The sequence below is a fragment of the Caenorhabditis remanei genome, chromosome I (genome assembly GCF_010183535.1).
Source record: "Caenorhabditis remanei strain PX506 chromosome I, whole genome shotgun sequence".
NCBI lineage: Eukaryota > Metazoa > Nematoda > Chromadorea > Rhabditida > Rhabditidae > Caenorhabditis > Caenorhabditis remanei.
In genome coordinates this window covers 12938972-12956116 of record NC_071328.1, presented here as the reverse complement: position 1 = coordinate 12956116, position 17145 = coordinate 12938972, and the positions used below count along the sequence as shown (strand labels likewise).

The 17145-nt window shown below is 38.8% G+C and overlaps 6 protein-coding genes across 6 annotated transcripts; 3 read left to right on the top strand and 3 right to left on the bottom strand.

Moving 5' to 3' along the window:
* Positions 1-4015: 4015 nt before the first annotated feature.
* On the bottom strand, positions 4016-7210 carry GCK72_002904 (uncharacterized protein; the record flags this gene model as incomplete). The annotated part of the gene is made up of 5 exons (XM_053723681.1): positions 4016-4177; positions 5876-5966; positions 6128-6455; positions 7060-7146; positions 7192-7210. 5 exons carry the CDS (start codon positions 7208-7210, stop codon positions 4016-4018), a joined length of 687 nt encoding a protein of 228 aa, XP_053592326.1.
* A 753-nt stretch (positions 7211-7963) lies between these two features.
* GCK72_002903 (uncharacterized protein) lies at positions 7964-9561 on the top strand (the record flags this gene model as incomplete). Its single annotated transcript, XM_003099011.2, has 3 exons — positions 7964-8157; positions 8210-8303; positions 9139-9561. 3 exons carry the CDS (start codon positions 7964-7966, stop codon positions 9559-9561), a joined length of 711 nt encoding a protein of 236 aa, XP_003099059.2.
* A 1054-nt stretch (positions 9562-10615) lies between these two features.
* Positions 10616-12188, bottom strand: GCK72_002902 (uncharacterized protein; the record flags this gene model as incomplete). The annotated part of the gene is made up of 5 exons (XM_053723680.1): positions 10616-10933; positions 10998-11075; positions 11738-11836; positions 11880-12026; positions 12075-12188. 5 exons carry the CDS (start codon positions 12186-12188, stop codon positions 10616-10618), a joined length of 756 nt encoding a protein of 251 aa, XP_053592325.1.
* Positions 12189-12889: 701 nt separating this feature from the next.
* On the top strand, positions 12890-13618 carry GCK72_002901 (uncharacterized protein; the record flags this gene model as incomplete). Its single annotated transcript, XM_003099066.2, has 3 exons — positions 12890-13046; positions 13102-13445; positions 13490-13618. The coding sequence occupies 3 exons, from the start codon at positions 12890-12892 to the stop codon at positions 13616-13618; spliced, it is 630 nt and encodes a 209-aa protein (XP_003099114.2).
* A 175-nt stretch (positions 13619-13793) lies between these two features.
* On the bottom strand, positions 13794-14492 carry GCK72_002900 (uncharacterized protein; the record flags this gene model as incomplete). Its single annotated transcript, XM_003099029.2, has 3 exons — positions 13794-13973; positions 14019-14309; positions 14352-14492. The coding sequence occupies 3 exons, from the start codon at positions 14490-14492 to the stop codon at positions 13794-13796; spliced, it is 612 nt and encodes a 203-aa protein (XP_003099077.1).
* Positions 14493-15447: 955 nt separating this feature from the next.
* On the top strand, positions 15448-16866 carry GCK72_002899 (uncharacterized protein; the record flags this gene model as incomplete). Its single annotated transcript, XM_003099048.2, has 3 exons — positions 15448-15700; positions 15745-16632; positions 16679-16866. The coding sequence occupies 3 exons, from the start codon at positions 15448-15450 to the stop codon at positions 16864-16866; spliced, it is 1329 nt and encodes a 442-aa protein (XP_003099096.2).
* Positions 16867-17145: the final 279 nt, after the last annotated feature.

Below are 17145 nucleotides of genomic sequence, written 5' to 3'. Positions count from 1 at the left end.
AAAACACGTGGGCTTACAATTAGTTAGAAAGTTAGAAAGTAGAAGATTCGCAATGCAGTAACTGCGCTCCAATGTGAAATATGATTAGAGCGATGTTATCAACAGAGCGCTCTTGCTCGACTATCCATAAAAAATAAATGTCTCTCTGTTCAAAGTTTCGTCCGGATGTCCACACAAACCATACTTGTCAAGGACCGGGTACTTGGCGCCAAAATTCAAAAATCCAGTTTTATGAAATTTTTCGAATTTTTTCTCAGAAAAATCAAATTTTCGAGCCAATTATCCGGCCTGTCTCGGGTCTTGACATTTTTGACAAAAACCGTCTAAAATAGACCAAAAATTGGACTGAAGCGTTCCCCAAATGACGTTTTGAAGTAGTTGAAAAAGAGATAGACTTCTTTCTAAAAAGAAACATGACACCCCCTCTCTCTTCTAAATCTGACTTCTAGAGTTCTCTCAGCTGACCGGGAGGGACCCCGTGAACGGAGAATTATGGATTGAGTAAAGGATAAACAAACAATTGGGGAATAAGGGAACGGGGGACACTGAAATATGATATGCAGAAGGTTGGGGATTATGAGATTTCGAGTGAGTTGTTGGGTGTTCAGAATTCGTATTTGGTTAATTGGGATTGGGGTTTAATTGCAATCTGAGGTGTATTATCTGTTATTGCTATACCACTTTATTACAACTGCGCTCCACCGCAAACGAGAGAGTATCGGCGGGAGACGCAGAGTTTTTTCTCACGCCGACACTGATTTTCACAGTTTTGACCTGTTCTCGCATTTTTCTTAACAATTTACAAAAAATACTTTTAAAAAATTCGAGAATAGATCGAAAACTGTGAAAATCTGTGTCGACGCGAGAAAAAAACTCTGCGTCTCTCGCCGATACTCTCTCGTTTGCAGTGGAGCGCAGTTGTGGGCTGCTAATAAAATTTTCTCCAAAAAAAAACAATGTGCTGATGTCGAAAATCGTCAATTTTTCAGTGGAAAAAGTGTGAATATAGAGCAATTTCACTATTAAAGTACTCGAAAATGAGACATTTGAGTAGCTTTTGAACACACTTTTTTTAAATTAGGATTTCAAGAATACGGGAATGTGTTTCAAAATGTGTTTTCCGTCTGAAAACGCTCAAAATTTCAAAAGTGGGAAGCGCTGGCCGAACTGTTTCCTTTTGTGTTTCTAGGTCATCGAATGTTCTTCCATTTTTGATCTTACAATTATTCTTCAATGTTAGCTTGTGTTGACATTTTATCAAAACTGCTAAACCATCTTTTCAATAAAAACGTTGAAAAAAAGGTAAATCGAAACGGACGAATGGAAGAACTTTCCGTGGCCCAGAAACTCAAATACAAAAAGTTCGGCCATCTTGGAATTTCAACCATTTTTGGACTGAAAAATCGCTGATTTGGTCTATTTCCAGGGTTTTCGAGTATTATCATAGAAATCTCCATATTTTTCTGTAAGACTTTTTCCAAAAAACATGTTTTTCAACAGTGATTTTTGAAAAAACGAGTTTTTGGGGCATTTTAAGCTATAACTCGAGTAAATTTTCGAATTTAAGTAGTTCTACAGTAAATTTAGTGATAAAAAGTACTTGAAAATTATTTAAATTGAAAAAAAAATCCGACCCGTCCACTGAAAAGTCTGGCTAAAAGAAGTAACAAAAACGCTGAAAATGTGTGACAACTTCAGACGTGGCGTGGCATGGAGGATTCAGAAGACGGAAACGTCGTCGTCCGCCGCCTCAATTCAATCACAAATGTCTTTAGTCTGCGTGACTTTTTTCGTGTATTATTCAAACAGAGAACACCAAAGAAGAATGAGAAATGGGGGAACGAAAAAATGAGGAAGATCTTTTTCAATGTTTTTTTTTCAAAATTCAAAATTTGAAATTTTTTCGCGAAAAAAGTGAAATTTCCGACTATAATTCAGAATTAGAAGAAATTCTGAAAAATAGTCAAAAATGGCCACATTATCGAGAAAAATTTGAAAAAAAAATGTCAAAAAATTGGTTCTTTTTTGAAACCGGGAAAACTTTGGACAGATAGACATCTATTTTTACATAGACAGTCGAGCAAGAGCGCTCTACTGATAACATCTCTTTAATCACTGTAGAGCGCAGTTACTGCCGGGCCGGGTCGATTTGAGAGTTTTCACGTTTTGAAATTTTTAGTTTCTTTGAAATTTTTTGATTTTTTCCGAATTTTCGAAAAATTTTGTAAAAAATTGTGATCCGCCGGGCCGGGCCGTGACAAGCATGAAAAAAGGAAACTCTGAGGACCTTCCAACTGATAGAAAGAGAGAAAGAATACTGATGAGTCCAACAGCACATGAAGAAGTGCGTGAGGCAATACGATTTGCATATCTATTATGAGATGGAATGGGGGGAAATGGGGGACCATAGAGGGCACATGCATAAATTCAGAATAGGAAGAAGAAGAAGAGTCCAGAAAGGGACGATTTTGATGTTTGAGAAAATGGAGGGGGCGGGGCTTGCTAGAAATAACTCAAATTCTGTGGAAATTTTAGAAAAATCAGAATTTTCCAGTCGAAAATTGAACTTTTTCGTCTATTTCTCTCTATTTTACGTCAATTTCTGAAATATTCCAGTAAAAAACCCCAGAAAACTCAAAAAGTGGGCGGAGCTTACTAGAAGTAACTAAATTTCTATAGAAACTACAAAAATCCCAATTTTCTTGTCTAAAATACGAATTTTTGTCAAAAAATTGAATTTTTCGTGTATTTCTTTCTATTTTACATCAATTTCTGTTATTTTCCGGTAAGAAACACTAAAAAATTCACAATGTGGGCGGAGCTTGCTAGAAATATCTCAAGCACGGTACGATTCTTACAACCGCGCTCTACCGAAACCGGAGGAAGTTGTGTGCGAAATTGAGAGACTCAGAGAAAAAAGAGATTTTTCAAGAGCATTTCGGTGGAGCGCAGTTGTAAGAACTGTGCCGAGCTAATGGAAACTACAAAAATCCGAATTTTTCTGTCTAAAATACGAATTTTTGTCGAAAAATTCAATTTTTTGTCTATTTCTCTCTATTCACAATAAATGTTTGAAATATTCCGGTAAAAAAACCGTAGAAAACTCACAAAATCCTTGATATTCTCGAAATTCGTTTCCAGACATTTATTCGAACTCCCTATCCTGGATTGGAGTTCTTCTTGTAGTTTTCTGAATGAAAATTCTCTTATTTTTAATCTTTTTTGCACTTTTTTTCTCTCTAAAGAGCCAAAACCGGCATTTTTCAAAAATGATTAAAACTCAAGGATTACTGTAATTGTCGTAAAATCTGAGACATCTTGTGGTGCAAACACCATGACGTCAAAATGCAGACAAAATGAAAATTTTCGAGACCGTACAAATCGGGAAGAATGCGCGATCGGGAAGAAACGAATCGGGAAGAAACGAATCGGGAAGAACCAAATCGGGAAGAAACGAATCGGGAAGAACGAAAACCGTGCGGCAAAGTTGCGAAAACCGCGCGCGCAGGTTGCAAATACTGTATTTTCAGAGGCTTTTATAGGCGTTGCTGCTCCTTTTAGCCTGAAAATACAGTATTTGCAACCTGCGCGCGCGGTTTTCGCAACTTTGCCGCACGGTTTTCGTTCTTCCCGATTCGTTTCTTCCCGATTTGGTTCTTCCCGATCCGTTTCTTCCCGATTCGTTTCTTCCCGATCGCGCATTCTTCCCGATTTGTACGGTCTCAAATTTTCTCAGAAACTTACAAAATTTCATCCAATGTTTCTGCCAGATTCCGCGAGTCTTCATTCTGGATTACCATCTGGAAACTAAAAACAAGGATAAATTATTTATTTTAAACGAAAAATCAATGAAAAAGTGTTAAATATGTGGGTGCAGTGACCACAAAACTAATAAAAAACAAGACATGTGAGGGCGAATCAATTTATTTTTTTATTTTCAATCATAAAAAAACAACAGTCAAGTCAACACAAATAGACAATCATCTCGTGCAAACACTCTCGCAGTGCAATACCTCTAAACGTGTATTCCGTGACTTCGAATGTGCACTTTCACGTTATCTTTTCGAGCGATCGCCCGTCCACACACCGGACACTGATACTTCTTTTCGCCAGTGTGTACGAGACGATGACGGCGGAGAGTTGACGCGTCGGAGAACGATTTTGAACAGGTGTCACACTGCAAATTTGAGCAATTTTTTTGAAAAAATAAATTTAAAAATTATTAGTATGGAACGCTTCTCGCAACCACGCTCTACCGAAACCGAAGAAAATAGTGTGCGAAATTAAGAGACTCAGAGAAGAAAAAGACAGTTTTCATGGGCATTTCGGTGGAGCGCAGTTGTAAGAACTGTGCCTAGCTAAAATGATTCCGGGAATTCGGGAAAATGTTCCAAAATGTGTAAAAAACATGAAAATTCCTTTGATAATACTCAAAAACCAGTTCAAAGCGGATTTTCAGCCTAAAAATGCTTAAAATTCCAAAGTGACCAGTGCTGGCCTAATTTTTCGTTTTTATGTTTCTAGGCCACGGAAAGTTCTTCCTCGTCCGTATTCCTAAATTTCAGCTTGTTTTAGTTAGCCTATCAATCTAAAATTATGAAAAAAATGTTATGAATAATTCCGAAACGGACGGGTGGAAAAACTCTAGAAACAGAGGCTCCGGGACATTTCGCAGCCAGACGTTTCGCACCCAGACGTTTCGCAGCCGAGACGTTTCGCACCCAGACGTTTCGCAGCCGAGACGTTTCGCAGCCAGACGTTTCGCAGCCGTGAGCTCCACAGCCTCAAGTGGACCGTTTTTTCAGTGATAACTTGACTTTTTCAGATAGTTAATTGTTTGAGAAGTTATATAGAACATTTTTTGTGATTTTGAATAAGGGGACCACGAGAAATTTTGCCCAAAAAAACCACAAAAAAAACTTTTGTTGAAAAATTTGAAAAAATAGGCTTTTCTCGTAGAAGTAGTGGTTTTCGTCATTTTCTGAAACTAAACTTTCTATTTGTACGGCTAGTTCTACGAGAAAAACCTATTTTTTCAAATTTTTCAACAAAAGTTTTTTTTGTGGTTTTTTTGGGCAAAATTTCTCGTGGTCCCCTTATTCAAAATCACAAAAATGTTCTATATAACTTCTCAAACAATTAATTATCTGAAAAAGTCAAGTTATCACTGAAAAAACGGTCCACTTGAGGCTGTGGAGCTCACGGCTGCGAAACGTCTGGCTGCGAAACGTCTCGGCTGCGAAACGTCTAGCTGCGAAACGTCTGGGTGCGAAACGTCTGGCTGCGAAATGTCTCGGCTGCGAAACGTCTAGCTGCGAAATGTCCCGGAGCCGAAACAGAAACACAAAAACAGAAAGTTTGGCCAGTGGTGATAAATTCTGAAAATTGGGCATTTTTGAACAAAATAATGCAGTCCTATCAAAAAAATAGTGAAAAATCGCCCAAAAACGGCAAAAACAACGAAATTTGGACGGGGGACTAACTTTTTCAAAAATTGGATTTCTAGGACACCAAGGTGTTTTTCGATATTACACTCATTTCAATTCTCTTTTCATTCTGAATCCGAATACTTTAGTCTCTTGGCCTAATTTTGTGATTTTAGGCCAATTTCGACCTGAGGACTAGTTTTCCGAAATTTGGATTTCTAGGCCATCAACTTATTTTTCGATATTATACTCATTTAAAAGCTCTTTTCATGTCGAATCCAAATACTTTAGTCTCCTGGCCTAATTTTGTGATGTTAGACCAGTTTTTGGCTTAGGATTTGGAACCGTCAACTCCGCCATCGTGAATCGGATGAAAATGGGTCAGTAACTATAAATAGTGGCTTAAAATTAAATAAATAAATTTTCAGATTTCCCCCACAATAACTCACACTATACGGTCTCTCTCCGGTATGCGTTCGAACATGTGACATCAGATAGTTGCGTCGTCCACGTTTTCCACAGTGCTGACATGCGTATACACTTAAAAATTTCAATTTTTCATCGAAAATGTGAATATATCCGATGATTTTTTAGAATTTTTTCTAATTCTGAATGATAGTCGAAAATTTGACTTTTTCACTAAAAAAAGTTCAAAAAATTCGAATTTTGGCGCCTAATTTCTGAAATTTCAGGCCACTAACCTATTAGTATGTAATCTATAATGCTGTCCAATATTATGTGGCTGAAACTGATCCGATGGACATGCTTCACACTTTCTCTTCTCCTTATCCACGTGTTTATCAAGGAAATGTTCTTCCATTTGCTGTTGATTCGACAGATCCATTGATTTCTGTTCTTCTTCCGGACACAGTTGACAGATTACATATTGAACGACTCCGACTACTTTCTGTTTCACTCCTGGAGATGAATCTTCTGATGAACCTTGTCCCTGAATGACTATCGGACCCGATTCCTCTTGTCCATCCTCCATTTTTATGTGCATTGTGCTGGTCGATGGAAGGTTTGGAGCTGCAATTTTTGGGAGTTTTTCAGATTTGTCAAGGGGTCCAGGTACAGTAACCCGATCCAAAAACAATTTTGAATCATAGTACAGTAACCTACATCTATAAAACTGGGATCCTACTACAGTATGCTCACTGACTACAGAAATCCAGAAAATGACAGTAGGCCGATCCAAAAATTTCAGGATCCAGCTACAGTAACCCGATCCTAAAATTTGTCGGATCTTAGTACAGTAACCTACATCTATAAAACTGGGATCCTATTACAGTATGCTCACTGACTACAGTATCCCAGAAACTTATAGGAACCCGATCCTAAAATTTGTCGGATCTTAGTACAGTAACCTACATCTATATAACTAGGATCCTATTACAGTATGCTCACTGACTACAGTTTCCCAGAAACTTATAGGAACCCGATCCAAAAATTTCAGGATCCAGCTACGGTAACCCGATCCTAAATATCAAAAATTTTACAGAAAATTGAATTTTTTTTTGGAAACTTTGGTGAGGTACAGTAACCAGCACTATGAATTTTCGAAAAAAAGAAAAAATGAGTACACATTTTTGCATCCGGGCCATTTCGGGTCCGCTTTTTTTCAGAAACGAACCTTTGACAATGACACTTGAAATCTGTTCGAGTTGTTTGATGAGACTCATCTCGTTCTTGTCTTTTCCGCCATCTGATGATACTTCAACTGAAATTTTCGAATTTTGTGAATCGGGAAATAGGCTCCGCCCACTTCTGTCATGTTGCCGCATAGTTTTCAAAATTTTAGATAAAAAGAGGTAAAAGTGAATTTCTACCCCTTTTTGAAAATTTCTATTAGCTCTGCACAGCTCTTACAACTGCGCTCCATCGAACTCCCTTGTCTCTTTTTCTCTAAACCTCTTGGTAGAGCGCGGTTGTAAGAAGTGTTTTCCTATTTCGGAATTTTTTTGTGATTTAAAAAATCCAACGTGATTCCCGAAGAAATTTTTCTCAAACGACCTTCGCAAAAAACTACGTGAAAAAAATGACACGTATCTTCTGAAATTCGCATAGAAATTCCACAACAATGATTCATTGATTTGTATTCTATACGATGACTAACATCAGTCAGAACATTATCATCTCACTGATCATATGCCTGACGTTTCTCAATTTTTTGATGTGGAGTAAGACAAATTACGGAGGGAATTCGAAGAGCAGCGTAGATCAGAAACTATCGGAAATTCAGACGAAAATTGATGAAATACTTGTGGGAAGAACACAGAACTCCAAGGAATTCCAAGTGCTATTTTCGGTAAGAATTTTCTGTTTTTTCAGACAACTATTAGCTCGTCACAGCTCTTGCAACTGCGCTCTACCGAAATGCCCTTGAAAAATGTCTCTTTTTCTCTGAGTCTCTCAATTTCGCACACAACTTCCTCCGGTTTCGGTAGAACGCGATTGTAAGAAGCGTGCCGTGCTAATGCAATGACGAAATTGTCAGTGCGTTTGATAATTATGTTTAATCAACTAATTACCAGAAAATGAAAGAATACTCGACGAGCCAAGTGTCTATCCGACAGAAGACGTTGTCTGGTATCAACGCTGAGAACCAGTTCTATCTGCTCTACGGATCACTGGCCATGGAAGTGTTCTGTCCGTCGAAAGTGAGAGTTGGAACGATTGGAGACGGCGGCAAGTGGGTGTGCAATCCGTGGAGAATTCCAGAAAATTCAGTGTGAGTCTGGGTCTCACCTGGCGCACCTTTCGACGCGTGTCTCGTGTTTCAGACTATTCTCGTTGGGACTTAACAATATTATTAGTTTCGAGGAGGAATGGCAAAGAATGACGAGTAATCGGAGTGTGATTTATGGATTCGATGTGGTGAGTCCCTCCTCCTTGAAAGGAGGACTGAAGTCATACTTTTTTAAATTTCAGATTCTGATACTTCAGCAAATTCTGAGCAACTTTCATCATTGGAGCATATGCTGAAAATCGCTCTAAACCCCCCTAATTTCCCGGCTCAAAAGGAGTCTTCGTGGAAGAGTTTTCCCCCACGCGAGTTTTTTCCACCGTGTAGTCCTCGGACAAATTTATTTCTCAATTCCTCGTTTCCTCGCTTTTTCCAACAAGTTTTCGCAGTTTTTTAAAAAAATTTTCTGCAATATAAAAGTTGGAAAACGTGAGAAAACGAGGAATTGAGAAATAAATTTGTCTGAGAGGACTACACGGTGGAAAAAAACTGGGCTCATTTTGAGACGGAAAAAACGGGAATTTAGCATACTTGCAAAATATCGGCCCGGCCCGGCTCGGCCCGTCGGCCCGGTCGGCCCGGAGTCAAAAAACGAGCACAATTTTTTCACAAAATTTTTCGAAATTTTTTGAAATTTTCGTCAAAAATAGTCAAAAATCCTATGTAAACTTGAGTTTTATCGATATGTAAAAACATAGTCGAAAATTCGACTTTTTTGCGAAAAAAATCAAAAAATTTTCAAAAAAATTCAAATTTTCAAATTTTTGTACTGTGACCCGGGCCGGGCCGGTGAAAATTCTCAAATCGGCCCGGCCCGGCCCGGCCCGGCCCGTTGCAAGTATGGAATTTAGGGGGTTTAGAGCGATTTTTAGCATATGCTCCAATGATGAAAGTTGCTCAGAATTTTCTGGAGTATCAGAATCTCAAATAAATTTTTTTTTGATTTTTAAAAAATCTGATATCCAGGACGAACAACAGAGTAATACCAAAGACACGTATGCAAAGAATCGTGGAACAACTCGAAAAGCCAAAATCTCCAACAAAACCGACACGTCTCGCAACGAATATACGATAGAAGACCTTGCGAAAAGCTCGAATGTCTCGGAAATCGAAATTCTAAAAATTGACATAGAAGGTGCCGAGATGACGTGTCTGATTCCATTCTTGAAGACGTATAATGTGTGTCAAATATATCTAGAAGTACACGGAGGATCACCTGCTCACGTCGAGCTACTCAATCATATAGGTCAACTCGGGTATCGATTGTTTTCGTACGAAGTGAATGGGTACGCGATGACAGCTTGTGAATATAGTTTCATTCGGGATGCGTGTGTGGACAAGTATGGAGCACTGCCAATTGCGAATTATTTGGATTTTAAGAAAAATTAATTAGTTGTTTTGTGTTTGAAAGATTATTGTTCGAAATGTTTGGTTCTTCTCCGTTTTTGAATAAAGTAAGACATCAGAGGAAGTGCGGAAGTGATTTTTTCTTAAACGGAAGTCGGAATTCGGAAGTGAAACTCCGAAAACGGAAGTCGGAAGTGAAAAAAGCTCGGAAGTCGGAAGTTGGAAGTAGATTTTTTTCGCAAATATTCAAAATTCCAACAGAAAAATCATAAAATTTGCGAAAATCAGAGAAAAATTAGTTTTTGACTGAAGAAACGTCTATTTTCCGTCCTTTTAGACCATTTTTCCTTACATTTTTGCAAAATGTTTTCTTCCTAAATTTCACAGTTATGGAATGACGGAAGTCGGAAGTAAAATTTTCAAAACGGAAGTCGGAACGGAAGGGAAAAATGCCCGGAAGACGGAAGTCGGAATTCCGCGCAACTCTGGTTTTGACTTACTAGCGAAGGTCAACCAGTTTTTGACAAGTCTGCAATGCAGGCTCTGCATATTCAAGCCAGGCCCCGCCCACTTTTGAAATATTGGTACATAGAAGAGTTGTGCGGAGGTGATTTTTTCTAAAACGGAAGTCGGAAGTCGGAAGTGAAATAACGCCCGGAAGTCGGAAGTCGGAAGTCGCAATTAGATTTCTTCCCAAATTTTCAAAAATTCCAAGAGAAAAATCATAAACTTTGCGAAACTCAGAGAAAAATTAGTTTTCGGCTGAAAAAAAGCCTATTTTCCTTCCTTTTAGACCATTTTTCGGAAAAATATCACTTAAAAAAAGCCGAAAAAGCTAATTTTTTGAGCGATGCCGATATACTAAATTTGGAATCTAAAAGGTGAATTTCAGCATTTTGAGCCAAGTTTCGAACACATCACTAATTTCAGTCAAAGTTGAAATCCCTCTTTTTTTCAGACAAATTCCAGTCAAAATTGTCGAAAAAGCTAATCTTTGAGCGATTTCCAGCCAAATTCACAAATTTGGATTCTCAAAGGTGAATTTCAGCGAGAAAATATCATTTCTAGATTGTTTCAAGCTAATTTTCCCTCGAAATCACTCATTTTGAGCGATTTTCAGCCAAAAACCTCCCTCACCATTATGAGATTCACGTCCAGACATTTGTAGTTGTGATGCGGCCGCTCGGAACATCTGAACATCTGCTGAAATATCATCATCCTCCTCCTCGTCTTCTTCCATTTCTCCATCACAATCCGATCCACATGATTCATCGTCTCCACATCGACATCTTCTTTTCTTCATTGGAGTTGAATCTGAATCGTCTCGATTTCGCTTACGATTTTCAGAATTGCTTCGAGTTAATTGGCGGAGGAGATTGATCTCTTTCTCGCCGAATTCACAACGTTGGCGGAGCTGGAAATTTCAAATTTGCATTTTTGGACTGAGAAGAAACAGTTTTCAGTCAAGAAACTCTTACCGCATTGTATTCCGTTACAGTACTCTGAAGTTGTTTCGATAGTTCGTCGGTTTTTGCGATTTGAGCTTGATGTTGAGTCTGGAAGTGTAAAAATGTAGTGTTTCGAAAAAAATGAAGCAAAAAAATGAAGTTTTAACGAAAAAAATGAAGAAAAACCTGCATTTTTCAAAATTGAGTGGAAAATTAGATCAAAAATTCAATTTTTGTGTAAAAAAAAACAACTCTGAAAACCTATAATTGGCGAGAAATGCATGATTTAGTAGAGTTTTTGTGAAAATTGTTAAAATTCGAATGAAAAAATTTAACATGTGGATATTTTTGGTTGAATTTTGAGTTTTTCATGAAAATTCAATGCAAAACAAGGGAATCTCGGATTAAAACACCGTTTTTAGCTCTGAAATCAGCTCAAAATTCGATTTTGCCGTTTTGAAAATCGATTTTTATTAGGTTCGCAAGAAAGTTTTTGAAATTTGAAGAAAAATATGCGAATTTCGGATGAAAACATTGTTTTTAGCTCTAAAATCAGCTCAAAATCCCAAGTTTTGAGCAAAATTTGATATCGCGCCTTAGAAAATCGATTTTTATGTCCAATGTTCTATTTTAAGATCAAAAATTCAACTTTTGTGTTAAAAATCAACTATATTTGGATGAAAACACCTTTTTAGCTCTAAAATCAGCTCAAAATCCCAAGTTTTTTAGCTCCTAGTTTAATTTTTGACATTTTTCATCGAAATTCTCACTTTTTCCGTTAAATACAACTGCAAAACGTGATCACAACGTTCTTCTGGAGATGCTTGTGCCATCGGAATATTAATAAGAGGAATATCTGAATTTCTCGGCTGAACAAACCAATCGAAATGGGAATTCTGAATCTCCGAATACTTGATCGACACGTGGTCCGAGTATTGTTGGGTCCTGGGCACGTGCTTTGATTACTCCATTCAAAATATCTATTAATTTCTGACATTCTGAGAATTCAATAGTTCTGTCCAGCAGAATTGAGACGTCAGATGAGGAGGTGACACGGATCTGAATGATTTGGGTATAAATTATTGATTTTTTGCTGATAAATCTCACTTTTACTCGATTTTCGGTCTGAGAATGTATCAATATCCGAAGAGAACACAGTCTGCCGTTAAATATTGATAGATCGCTCTCGTATATAACCCGTGATTCAGTTGGTGATGTCATTTTTACTGGAAATTAAAGAAAAAACTCAGTTAGAGTTATGAAATTTATGAGGGAACGAAAAGAGTGCATAGATAAGATAATGCTTTGTGGTTTGTAATGGAAAAAACTGTTATTAAGAAGAAGAAGAAGTGATATTTGTACAATTTACTTCAATTTTTCATTGTTTTAGGCATTTTTAGAATCTTTTTGAGCTCAAAAAGCCCTAGAAAACCGTCTCTGAAAAAAAAACACAAATTTCACCAGATTTCTCAAATGTGCTCCACCGCCGATCTCGTGTACTTCACGTGGACAAGCTGACTATTTTTGCAAAAAGGGAAACATCTCGAAGTTTGGAGGCTTTTCTTGGATTTTCGAGACCTTTTTCAGATATTTTTTGATAAAAAATGTTTAAAAATCGTGTTTCCAAGATTATGTGCATATGAACTCGTGCATATTTTTGCTGAAAATTGTTATTTTTTGATGTTTTGAAAAAATTGCTGCAAACAGCGAAAAAACAATAAATCTTGACCGTTCAAGGCGGTTTTCTGATTCCTATAATTCCTGAGTGTAAAATTAAGCATGAGAAATACGTTTTGACTATGAAATTAACCATTAGCAACAAAAAGTTGTCAAAAAAAATGTTTTTCTTCTCGAAAAACGCTTTGAATTTTCGTTTTTCGTCCCATCTTGCCTCTTTTTCCCTCATTTTTTTTATTCCAGCCATGAAAATCACTGTCTCTTGCTCCTCAGTACAAACTATCGTCGATATTCTCGATGAAGCCGAAGGGGAGGAGTCTATTATGACTCTAGGACAACTCCGTGAACGGATTGCTTCGGATAATGATGTGGACGTAGAAACGATGAAATTGTTGCATAGAGGTGGGTTTTTGAAACGAAAATTTTGAATTTTCAGTACAAAAATCGCATTTTTCAGGAAAATTCCTTCAAGGCGAAGCGGACGTCTCGTTGTCTACCATGAATTTCAAGGAAAACGACAAAATTATCGTGATGGGCGGGAAGAATGCGATGGCCGACGACGCTGGATTCAAGATGCTTATGCAGTACGAGAAACATAACCTGAGCAATCTTCAGAAGACCTATGACGTCAATTTGCATGATGTAGCCGATTTGGAACGAGGATTTTTGGAGAAACCGAAGCAAGTGGAGATGGGAAAGAAGTTGGAGAAAAAAGTAAAGTTTTTCAATGAAGAAGCTGAAAGACATCTGGAGACACTCGATGGAATGAATATTATTACAGATGCGACTCCAGAGAATCAGGTAACTATTTTTTAGAGCTGAAAAATTAAAATTGGATTTTCCAGGCGAAACGGAACCGTGAGAAGCGCAAGACGCTCGTCAATGGAATCCAGACACTCTTGAACCAAAACGACGCTCTTCTCCGGCGACTCGAGCAGTACCAGAAGATTCTCAACGGAGAGATTCTGGAATAATTTTTTTCTAATAAAAACCAATGCGGCTTTCGGGTTTTCTCTCTTAAATTAAGAAGAAATCATCAATAAATTATATTCTTATGCTATGGGATTCAAAAGGGGCAAACAACAACTGAAACGACCCATTTAGGAAGGGAAAGGAGGCGAATTTTTACAGAAAAATAGACAGAAAAGGCTAATAACGAGTTCTTTTATCATTGAAGAATGATTTGAGCAGGAAGACTTGTCCGATACCAATGAAAACGACAACAGCGGATTGTCCCAACGACCAGATCATTACACGTTCGTTGAGTTCTTCGGCACGCTTGCGACCGGTGGCTTCACGGAGACGGTGATGGGTTTGGTAGTCGTCGATCTGAAAAAATCTCTGTTTTTTTCAATTTTCTGGAATAAAACTAACTGTTCTCAATTTATCTCCAATCGCCACAGCATAATTCTCCAATTGAGTCATAGCATGAGCTCCTTGAGTAACTGCTGCGTGAAGAGCATTCTGATCTCCGAATTGCCAGTCCATGTAGACGATTTTATGCGAGAAAGTGGAGAATTCGTTGGAGAAACACGCTTTGTACGTTCCTTCAACCTCTGCTTTGAAATTTATGCTATCATATTGTTTTTTGGTGTCTTTGTACAAAGTTTTGCCGTTTGGATCCTCGATAATCAAATCAACGTCGTAGTGACCGCCGGTGACCACCTAAAACCTCTTATTAGAACACTTTAGCTTCAAATAAGATACCTGGAACTCAAAAACAGTGTCAACATCCTTTTTCAGATCCTCATAGAAGCATTGATTCGCATTGTCGGGAAGCTCGAATGTGAGTTCGATTGATGAGGCGAGGGCTATCAAAACCGATGAGAATATCACAAATTTGAGCATGATGTTAGCTGGAATTCGATGGTTTACCGATTTTTTGATCGGAATTGCTTTTTAGTTGAAAAGAAACGAGAGAAAACAAGGAAAATGGAGGTTTTCGGGGCATGAAAAATGCCAACAAAACATTTGTGCAGTGGAGCGCACTTGCAAAAATTGCCGAAAATAGAGGTTTTGGCCAAATTTAAGGAGAAAGGAGTGAAAAATAAACAAATTGATATATGAATTAAGAAGAAATGGAGCAAAAACATATACTTAAACGAAAACAAATTTTTGAAAAGCAACAGAACACATAACTCCGCGGTTGAAAGAGTTTCAACGATTATAAACGGTATTTCAGCGGTTCACATAAATGTTAATGCTGAAAAATAGACAAAAGAACTCAAAAATAGCAAGATAAACTGGAAAAACATCAAAATTTTCTGAAAAAAAATAAAAATGCAACTACAGTAAGAATTTCTCGAAAGAAGACGCAGGCTAAAACTCGACTGGGTCTCACCACGAATACCGTATCCCAGAGTCGCGACCGGCGGGAATTTCTGAATTTCAGCCTTTCCGAGACTGTTTTCTCATCATTTTCGATCATATTCGTTTCGATGATCCGTCATTTTCATTCTAATTTTATTTTTCAGTCTTTTTTTTTTGCTTTTGACTTCATTTTAGCTTGTAAATCTGGATTTTTAGGCCAAAATTAGGCTGAGTAAGCAGAAAACAGCTTTAAACTCGACTTTTCGCTTATTTCCTCTTGAAAAATACGCATTTTTTCTAAATTTTTGGCTAAATTAGGCTGAGTAAGCAACAAACTCGGTTTTGCGCTCGTTTCCTCTTGAAAAAGACGAATTTTTCCTAAATTTTAGGCCAAAATTAGGCTGAGTTAGCAGCAAACAGCTTTCAACTCGGCTTTTCGCTTATTTTCTCTTGAAAAATACGATTTTTTTTTTTCTGATTTTTCTATTCCAGGATGCTCCCTAAACAAGTGGTACTCGTCGCTCTCCTCGTCGCCTCTGCCTGTGCCCAATATGGTGTCGCTGGTATGTACGAGAACCTTCCACTCGAGAGCACAACTCCAGAAGCTTCTGGTGACGGATCCGGTAACGATAACGGATATGCATCAGGTGCCGACGCTGTCGCAATCGATACGGACTGTTCAACCAAGGAAGATGGTCTCTACGCAATTGGCGGATGCTCTCCACAGTTTTTGACTTGTTCTGGAGGTAAATTTCAGCTAAAAGTGGCGAAAAATCGGTATTTTTTCCAGGAATCTCTAGAATCATGGACTGCCCAGCAAACCTGATCTACGACCAGCGAATCGTCGCTTGCGAGTACTCTGACAACGTTCCAGAGTGCGGTGGAACCCCACAAGAAGTCACTACAACGGAAGCTTATGCTACTCAAGAGACAACTGAGGCCTCCACTATTCCAGCTGAGACCACAACCGTATACATCCCAATCGTCCCAGCTGTCACTACCGCTGCTCCTATCGTCGAACCAGTCACTCGCACAGCCATCGACAGAACTTGCCAAGGCAAACCAGACGGATTCTACTCATTCGGACAGTGCAGCGACCACTACATCGCCTGCTCCAACGGATACACCATCCCAATGCAATGTCCAGCTAGACTCGCTTTCGACGAGGCTCGTGTCATTTGTGACTACGTTTTGAATGTTCCAGAGTGCCAAAATGGTTCAGGAGACGATCAGGATTCGGGATCCGGTGATGAGGAGACCACCACTGAGGAAGCTTCAGGAGAGCTCCCATACAGCAATGGATACGGATACGAGGAGACCACCACGGCGGCTGTTGAGGAAACTACAGAGTCTACCGATGGGTATGATGTTGAGCGTTCCGCTGCGGCCTACAACGCTCCATACGAGTCTACCACCGCTGCTGATGTCCCATCCACCACTGTTGAGGTCACTACCGAGCAAGTCTACGAGACCACCACTCCAGAGGAGACTACCACTGAACAATACTACGAGACGAGCACTACAGAGGAAGTCTATGAGACCACTACCGTTCCAGAGGAGGTCACCACTGAGCAGGTTTACGAGACCACGACTCCAGAAGAGGTTACAACCGAGCAAGTCTATGAGACCACGACTCCAGAGGAAGTGACCACTGAGCAAGCTTATGAGACCACTAGCGGTACCTCCAACAAACCGATACGTGATATATAATCCCTATTTTCCAGAGTCTGTTCCATCTTGCATCGAGGGAGCCACAGCCATCGAGCCATGCTCTCAACACTACCGTAACTGTGTCAACGGACAGGAGACTATCTTCATCTGCGAGTCGGGACTCTTCTTCTCGCCAGAACTAGCTCGTTGCACAACCACTGATCAAATCGCCGAGTGCCACCAGAAGCCCGTCTACTACTAAAGGGTTCCCATCATCAATCAACTCACATTTCCCACTAACACTAATTGATCTCATCATCATCTCACTGTATATAGATTGTGTCATATTTTGCGCATGCCGATACTCAAATAAAATCGATTGAATCTTGTATCACTAATTGATTTACAAATATTTCAGATCCACCACCTCTGCGCAACACCTGACTTGGGAAGCTGTGATGAATGGACTCAGTTTTATTGATTGTTTGTGGATTGATATAGGAAAATTTTTTTGCAATTCAATTGCATGTGATTGCATTAT